This window comes from Protobothrops mucrosquamatus, unplaced genomic scaffold, assembly GCF_001527695.2.
Source record: "Protobothrops mucrosquamatus isolate PMUCROS unplaced genomic scaffold, P.Mucros_1.0 scaffold710, whole genome shotgun sequence".
Lineage (NCBI taxonomy): Eukaryota > Metazoa > Chordata > Lepidosauria > Squamata > Viperidae > Protobothrops > Protobothrops mucrosquamatus.
The window spans coordinates 709,184-718,633 of record NW_015386991.1 but is presented as its reverse complement, the minus strand read 5'-3'; the positions used below and the strand labels follow the sequence as shown (position 1 = coordinate 718,633).

Here is a 9,450-nt window from a genome sequence, read left to right as displayed (position 1 = left end):
GAATGGGTCTCTTGATTCCTTGGGGAAGGGGGGGGAAGAGGGAGGGAAATGGGTGTCTTCAGCTCCAGAGCTGGCTCAACCCAACCGGGGTTCGCCCTCGTGATAGCTGACGGTTTCTCTCTGGCGCTCCTCCGGTTCTCCTCCTCCTCCTCCTCCTCCTCCACGGTTCTCCTAGGCTGAATCCAGCGGCGGCTCAGGAAATCCTGGGAGCCCTGTGGGTTGTGGGTGTTGGGATTGTTCCCACGGATCCCCCCACCCCTCCCCTAGGCCTGGAGTGGGCGACTAGACCAGGGTGGGAGCTGCTAGGGACAAACGGAAGAAGACCCTTTGCTCGACCTTCAGCGCTTTTCCTGGAGGAGATAGTGCAGGATCTAAGGTGCTGGCAGCGGCGGCAGCGGCTGAGAAGGGGCTACCCGGGTTTTAGGCTCCAGAGTCCACTTCTGCAATTAGGGGAAAGGAGCCCAAGGAAAGAAACGGGAAGCCCGGAATTCGGAATGCCCGCAGATTATATCCGGAACCGGATCGATAGGGGACTGCGTGTGTCTGTGTGTGGGCTAAAGGAGGGACGCCAGAAGAAGTGTGCAACCGTGCGTGTGGGTGTGCGTTGATGTGCAAGTGTGCGCTAGGGGGGATATAGGTAGCTGGCTGCTCGCCAAATGTCAGCTTTCTCTACCTAAACAAAACTGGCAGAAATCGCTTAGAAAATAATAATTCTTCAGTGTCATATTTAAATGGAAGATCGATAAAAATCTCCAGAGGGGTTCACGCTACATTTTTTTTTCCCAGGCACGTCACAGATGACAATCTTTTTTTTTTTTAATGCAGCTTTTTAAAAAAACGACTCTTCCTTTTCTTTCTTCCTTTTTCTCCCGCTTTAAAGACAATTGTATATATATACTGTATATATACTATGTGTATATATATATATATATACACATACTATAAACTACCTTGAGTGCTTTTTGATGCACCCTGTCGACCCAAATATGGGAGAAAGAAATCCAAATTTTAAAATACTATAAACTATATATATATATATATAGTCATATAGAAAATAACCTGGAGATAACCTGGAGATTCTACTGTACCTTTTTATCGAAGGGCAGGATTTTGCCTTGTTAGCTGGCTAGAATTTCGCCCTGCTACTTAGATAACTTGATGCAGAGTCTGGGCAGACTGCATAGAAATGTAGCCAAATGTAGTTCAACTTCTGCAGCTCGAAATTCTTGTCCCCAAAGAAGAGCATTAAAAAATATGCCAACCCAACCCCCCCACACACACACACACTGACAAGGTTAACTGAAAATTTGCCCCTTCCCATTTCAAGTTGGGGGCATCTTTCCTAGTTAGGAAAGAGAAGTTTTGAGAGGGATGATATAAATGATAGCTAGATAGCTAGACAGCTAGATAGAGATAGTTAGATAGATGATAGATAGATGGTAGGTAGGTAGGTAGGTAGATAGATAGATAGATAGATAGATGATAGATAGATAGATAGATAGATAGATAGATAGATAGATAGATAGATAGATAGATAGATGATAGATAGATAGATAGATAGATAGATAGATAGATAGATAGATATTCTGGATGCAAAGGCATGTCTTTGATTTGATTTTATCTGTAGACAACGTTCCTTCTGTCGATTTTATTATCTTATTTTCCCTGACATAGCAGGACTTGGGTGGGGGGGAGGCACTTATAACTCTGACTGAGTTCTTTGCACCATGAGCCCTCCAGGATCATTGCCCCAGGACAACCTGCAGCCCTGATGGGAATTGCCGTTGTTTTTGTTGTTTTTCCCCCGGATAAGAGGATGGCTTGTAAATAAAAGTGGCAACTTTCACTTATCAGCTGTTGTCTGCGCTTTCATTCCAAAATGCTTCTTTCAAGGATATTTAAGTGCCCTTGCTGGCTTCTGTTAAGGCCGCCTTGGTGTTTACTTCCTTTTCTATTCATAATCTGTTATTCTTGACTTGGATTCATGCGTTAAATCCTCATTTTATGCTTAATGTTATACTTTCTGTTTACTCTCTGTATTCAAGTATTTTGAAATATATATATATATATATGTATGTATGTATGTGTGTGTGTATACATATGTATGTATATAAATGTATGTGTGTATACATATGTATTATATAAATGTGGATGTGTGTGTGTGTGTGTGTGTGTGTGTATATACACACACACACACACACACATCCACATTTATATAATGTATATATTAAAAAAGCAAAAGAAAGCAATTTCCTCACCCATTCAATCTATCAATCAGTTGGAAGATTGATTCTTTGCAAATAAAAGTATATTTCTTTAGTGCAACTAAGCAAGGATTTCATATCCCTCCTTGCATCCATTCACACACACACACACACACACACACACACACACACACACACACACACACACGTTCATATATTTCTACCCATATAAAGCCTAGAGGCAAGATCATCAAAGCATCCTAGGTACTAACTCACACCCCCCCCCCAAGATTCAGAGGGGAAAGATGAAGTCATTAGAGAATTGTGATTGACAGACAAAGTGAACTCAAGGCAGGCCAAGGGACACCTTAGGTTCCTACAGGACAATTTCTCCTTTCTCGTCCAGAAAGTGCAAGGTTGAAAACAGGAGGAGAACTGTGGACAGAAGGTGGTTAGTACAGAATTTGCAGCAAGGCTGTTTTCAAATCTTGGATGCAGAGACAGTCCCGCACACAGGCAGATGACACACATCCAAACCTTACAGTATTTCTATTTCAAGTCTGCTCCATATGGAATGAAATACGGTTCTACTACTCCCACCAGGGCAGGCTGGGGCACCCCGATTGAGGGCTCCTGAGTTAATATCCATTCAGGAACCTTTAATCAGTTCAAACAACTTTTCCCAGAGTCTTTTTTCAAGGGAGAAGAAAGGGGGGGGGGAGGACAATAACCAGTGAATAAGCACTAACTGAGAGGTCTTCCGGGAAATGGCTGTGCCTTTGCTTGCCCAAATGCACCTTCAGTTTTCTTCAGCAAGCTGCCTAAAAATAAATCCACCGCCTGCTCCTGTACCAAGAGGAGACCTGAGCCCTCAGCCCTGAGTGTGTCCCTAGTGGTTATTCCATCTCCCTGGGGCACACGTCCCCCCCTTCTCCTTTTCTGCCCTCTGAATGTCCTTTTTCTCTTCCCCCCCCCTCCAGCCCCATAGCGTCCACTTTTCTTAAGCCTTGCAACCCCCTTCCCTCCACTGGGTTAAAACTGTACCTCACTTCCAAGCCGCCTCTGCTGTTATTGTATTGGAAATCTTGGTTCTTCTCTGACAAAAACCACAAAAAGGAACAACACGCTTGTAGTAGCTGCCGCTGCCTCTCTTGTTGTGTTCATATTCTTGGACGGGGACGGGTGGGGGGACGGGGGGGGGGAGGAAGAGACACATCCTTTTGCAGATTTCTTTTCCAGAGCCAGGGACCAAAGCCACCCTTCCAGACCACTAAGGGTAATAAACTATACCGATCACCTTACTCTACCAAGCCAAGGTTATTTTTTTTTTAACACACGCACGCGCGTGCGTTCACCCACCCACACCCACCCACAGAGAGATACGTGTTTTCAGTGAAGTTCTGCAAATCGATTAGTCGACAGAAAGTTTCAGGTATTTTTAATGCGCGCGAGCACACACACACACACACACACACACGTACCAACAGAGATTAAACTAGGAAAACAGAATAATTTTTTTTAAAAAAAAAACCACCCTAGCTTTCTGTCTTCAATTGCAAAAACAAATTCCCTCACTCCCAGTTATGCCTCATCGCTGAAACTTACTCCTACAGTTTTATTTAGTGAACGACACATTCATGAACAATCAAATGATCCTCGTAAAATTTTTATTGAAGGACATAAAAACATCTAGGACTACTTGCCGAATAATGTAGCCTCTCGGGAAGATGAATGCCACTTTTTTTGGGGGGGGAGTTCTTGCTATTTTCCAGTCTCTGGGTTTACAAAGTCATCCTCTTCTTCCTCTCAGAAAGTGTGGGTCTGTGCCTGCATGTGTTTTTGTGTGTTTGTATGTGTATGTGTGTGTGCGTGTGTTCACCCAGTCCCTCCCTCCATACATACACATGTATGTAGAAACGGGTGGTTTTATCTGGCAAAATAAAATAAAATAAAATAAATGAATGTGTATATATGTGTGTGTGTATCTGTGGGGTACACACATACATAATACATATACATACATGAATGTAATTAAAATTCAGGAGCTGGTGCCGGAGAGGCTGAGAGCCAAGCAGGATCACTCCGTGAGGCCCTTCCGTCGGCCACCTCCCCTTTTAAAGATCTTCCATGTAATGTATCCATTATCGAATACAAGCTGTAGAAGCAGAATGAGTAGACAGAGACAAATTGCGTCGAGAAATAGTTCCTGTGTTACCTTGCTACACCAGATACCTTACACCCTCATTAGCAGCAGGGCTATGGAAAAGCCAGGTCGCCGAGCCAGCCAGCCTGCCAGCCAGCCCAAGGAGCGAACCGCCTTTCAGCTTACGACACGTAAGATCCGACCGCTGCTGCTAATAACGGCATTATCTCAAAGAGTTTGATGAAAACCCAAGTCGCATAGGCATTATTTAAAAAAAAAAAAAAAATAGAAAGAGGGAGAGGGGGAAGAGAGAGAGAGAGAGAGAGAAGAGAGAGAGAGAGAGAGAGAGAAAAAAAAGACCTGCGGATTGATCTACGCTGTATTTTGGGTAAATACAATCACGTGGGACCTCGGAGCCAATGGCGCGCTCGGAAAGGCTGAAAAAATAATTACCTGCCCTGATTGTTCTATGAGAAGATAAAAAGTACACATACAGTTCATACAATAATCTTATGAATGTAAAAGAGGGGGGAACAATGTCGGCTTCGGGTCCCATAAGCAACTATTATGTAGATTCTCTGATTAGCCACGAGAGCGACGACTTGCTGGCGTCCCGGTTCCCAGCTACGGGCTCTCATCCTGCTACAGCCCGACCGTCAGGATTGGTACCGGAGTGTGCAGATTTTCCGTCCTGCAGCTTTGCCCCCAAACCGGCCGTTTTTACCACCTCGTGGGCTCCCGTGCACTCCCAGTCGTCCGTGGTTTACCACCCGTACACCCACCAGCCACACATTGGAACTGACACTCGGTATATGCGCTCTTGGCTGGAGCCTATCTCCGGCGCGGTTTCGTTCCCAGGTTTTCCAGCCAGCAGCCGGCACTACGGGCTTAAACCCGACGCCTTCCACGGCCGCAGGGACTGCGGACCGGTGGATGGACGTAGTTATCCGGATTATATGTACGGATCCCCGGGAGATCTCAGGGACAGAACCCCGCAGACTATACCCTCTCCGGAATCTGAGGCCATCGCTTCCAACAAACACAAAGAAGAAAAGACCGAATTGGACCCTAGTAAGTCGAAGTCATTCTTGTTTACAACCGGGAAGGCATTACAGCCTCCTGGCACGGAGCTCAATAAAAAGAAATTACCTTGCTGTTTAGAATTCTTGGCGTCCTTCCCTTGGATCTCCAGCTACAAGGGCTGACAAACCTGGGGGAAAGCTGGTTTATTTGATTTTGGGAAAGGAGGGCGGCAGGGGGCGAAGAAAAGGGATTTTTTAAAATGATGATGATGATGATGATTATTATTATTATTATTAATTATTATTGTTACGGGGTCTCGAGGGTTCCTTCGTCCTCTCTCGCTTGCTTTCCCCTTGGCATCTTGGCTACTTTGTTTGTTGCTAAACTAGCCATAACCTGCTTTGCCCCCCCCCTCTCCTCTTCCTTGCATTTAGTCCTTCTGACTTTTGGAGGAAGAAGTCTGGCAAAAGCCATGAGGGGTATGTGGGAGGAGAAAGAATATTGGGATGTTGATATATACTGAAAAGCAGGGGGGATTGGCGAGAAAGCTTTAGAGGGAGGAAAAAAAAAACCACAACAACACCCCACTCCAGACAACAGTTCCCCAGATTTTTGCCTCCAGCTAGAAAGGGGATCGAAAAGTTAGGGATGGCAATGGGAGGGAGACAGCAAAAAAAAGGAAGGGGGATAATTGGATTAGGAAAAGTACAGGTTCCTGTACTTTTAGAGTTTAGCAGATGGGGAGAGATGTCCAAACGTTTGAAAGAGCAGTTAATAATACACACCATCTCCCCCTTTCCATTTTTTTTAATAAAGAAAAAGAATTCCACAGTGTAACTTACTAGTAAAGGGACTAAAAAAAAAAAGAAATAACCTTGAACACTGTTAAAACAGCTGAAAGGGTCTCTAAGGGATTTGTGCTTTTGCTTTCTTTTTCTTTTTTTTAAAGTAATCATTCTTCTGCACAGTGAAATGTTCATTTCCTAGTGGACATCTGCCATTTAAACATGGGAGAATTTTTTGTGTGTGTGCAGTCGATGGGAGGCGAGATAGAGAAAGCAAAATAGGTGGGATTTAGACTAGCCTAGTGCCAAGAAATAATGCCCACTTGTTTATTGATTCACATGCCCCAGCAAAGAGATGTGTGTGCATTTCTGTGCCCATCTAGAGATAAACAGAGCTGGTCTCTTCCCCTCCCCTTCTGCTCTATAGACAGATTCCCATGCCAGGTGTGTATAAATCTTTTCAGGCCTGATGTGCTGGTCAAATACTGGTTCATCCTGATAATTTTAATTGTATTTGTGCCACATAGGCAGATATACTTATACAAATTCATGGGGGAGAGAAAAAAAAGGGAGAGAGGGAAAGAGACACAGATCACGGACTAAAGGAGACTATTATTAGCAGCATATTCATTTCACCCAAGAAATAATTAGTCTGAAGGATAAGCTAATTCCTTATGAGAAAGTTGTTAAAGAAGGTCTGGAGGAGATGGTGTTTCAGTGATCAGAAAAGGGAAGAGGTTTGTTTTGGTTTTTTGCAACCACTAGGCTTAATTCAGGGGCACTGTCTGAATATATATGTATATATATATATATATATTCTCATTCCTTTTAAAATTGCTGGCAGCTCCATCAGTGGGAAGTTACAGGGAGAGAGCTGGAGAGAGCCAGGGTTGTAAACAGAGTTTATGGGCCTATGAAGTGGTGGGAATTTTGACTTTTCATGATTGCGTTCTTGGGTTATCCTCAATAGAGTCCAGAGGCATATTATTATTGTTGTTGTTATTACAACCTCTTTGCCCTAGTTTTATTTTAGAATTGCGGTTGGTGGGAGAGAATGATCACTAAATGAAATCAAAATGATGGGCAGAAACAGGGTGCAGGACAGAACTAGTTAAACTCACTCCTGTTTAGTGGCTCCCTGCTTGCACATTGATAAGCAAGCACAGTGCACGCTCAGTTCCTATAAAAGAATAGATGTGCCCTTAAAAATCCTGAAGGTCATTTCAGGCTTGAGCAAGGAATGCTCCCTTGTCTAAAGAGACTTTGGACAGGAGACTTTAGATAAGTACTAAAATTATAAGGGTGGGAATACAAATTTAGGGAGTCTCTATTTGAAGGTGCTGCCATTAATAAATGCAGATCTGGGTAAAGGCCGAATGGCTAAATAGAGATGGGCAGGTAAATAAACAATTAATGATAAATTAAACCTCCCAATCTTTATCTTGCAGATAATCCTGTTGCAAATTGGATTCATGCACGTTCTACACGAAAGAAAAGATGTCCTTATACAAAGTATCAAACGCTGGAACTAGAAAAAGAGTTTTTATTCAATATGTACCTAACTCGGGACCGCCGTTATGAAGTGGCCAGGGTTCTTAACCTCACTGAGCGCCAAGTCAAAATCTGGTTTCAGAACAGGAGGATGAAAATGAAGAAAATGAATAAAGAGAAAACCGATAATAAAGAGCAGCAATGAAACTGGCTGTACGTCCTTCCAGTTTGCGGAGAAATCAAGGCGCGCTCTGGTTTTTCCTAAGAAAGAAAATTGTTCCTGACTTTTTCCCCTTAATGTGCTGATGAGTGTTTAGAATTAGTTAAACACGGCAAACCTTTCTGGAACAAAACAAAACAAAAAATGAGAGAGAGACAGAGGCAGAAAGGGAAACAGAAGAAGTGCTTTTCTTTACAAAATGCAAAAACACACACACACAAATCCCTAACAATTGCAACTAAAAATAAACTTTTTTTTTTCTTTTCAGAAAAAAACGACAAAGTACTTGAATTTTTGGGTTTAGTATTTTATTTTATAAGTTAAATTTATCCAGTGGTTTTTTTTAATTATTATTTTATGATGTTGTGGTTGCATATTTTGTACAATGGAAAGAATAAAAGTGGGTGGGTGGGGTGGAAAGGAGGAGAAAGGAAAAAATGGTGGGGGGGAGTGATTGCTCAAAACAATGTTTCTGTCCTCGTGTCAAGCTGGTGTACTTATTTGTGTCTTCTCTGATTGTCACAGAACCGTTCTGTAACACTGTTATGTTTTGCTATAGTAGAACAGCTTTCTGTAAATATATACCTAACTTCACCCAAAAAAAGGAGGAAAAAAAAACCCATCGGTAATCAAGGTGTCTTTTTTTAAATATATAGATATATATATATATGTAAACTCCTATGGAGGAATAATACCTCTCCCCACCCCCCAATAAGTTGTAAAGGAAGGAAAGAGCCATGAGACGCTGTTTTGGGATTCTTAAGGATACAATTCTGGGAAAAGATGTCCATTTAATTACCGCTGGTTTCCTTCGGAAAATATTTAGAAGAGCAGAATATCTTCTCTGGGGGAAATTGTAGGAAATGAACAGATCTTCGGCTCCCAGTGTTTACCTTTTTTTTTTTTTTTCTTTCTGGGTCTCCTAGCTCTTCTCTCTTTCTCCTTGTCTCTCAATATACCAATATCAGCTTAATGTCCTGCTCGTAAAAAAAAAAAAAAAAAGGAGAGAGAGAGAAAGAGAAAGAGAGAGAAAGAGAGGCAGGGTGCTCTGCATTTTAATTTGGGGTAATTAATTGTACTAATTTATGACCCTGGGCAATCAAAGAATGTGTACGAGATTAAATACGAGCTCCAGTCCGGTTTGGCTCCCAGATAAAGTTCTCTTTTGACTTTTGTGATCGTCCGGAGACAATTCTATTAGAACTGCTTTGGGATTATCAGCGAAGTGCCAAAAACTTGTTAGTGCCTCGCTTGGGGGCCCAAGCAATTACGAATTAGGTTGGTAATGTACCACCACCACCACCACCACAGGGAAGGGGGGGGGAAGAGGAGGGGGGGCGGATGGTGTGTTCCTAATGGCAGTGTTAGGGCTGAATAGCGAGAGAGCATCATCTAAATAATAATAAAAAGCTTAAAATGTTATAAAGCCTGAGGGAGTGGAATTCGGATCGGGAGGTTCCCCGCCCCCTCCCCCTTGGCCTCTTTTAAAACCGCTTTCTCGGGGCAAGGAGAAAGAGAAACTGGGAGTGTAAAAACTCCGAAGGTCGCCCTGTTTAGGAATGAGTTAAAGGACACGGGGCCCGG

The 9,450-nt window shown here is 43.0% G+C and overlaps 1 protein-coding gene across 1 annotated transcript; it reads left to right on the top strand.

Annotated features, from left to right (window-relative positions):
* Positions 1-4,859: 4,859 nt before the first annotated feature.
* On the top strand, positions 4,860-7,851 carry HOXC9 (homeobox C9). Its single transcript, XM_015818274.1, has 2 exons — positions 4,860-5,418; positions 7,604-7,851. The coding sequence occupies exons 1-2, from the start codon at positions 4,860-4,862 to the stop codon at positions 7,849-7,851; spliced, it is 807 nt and encodes a 268-aa protein (XP_015673760.1).
* Positions 7,852-9,450: the final 1,599 nt, after the last annotated feature.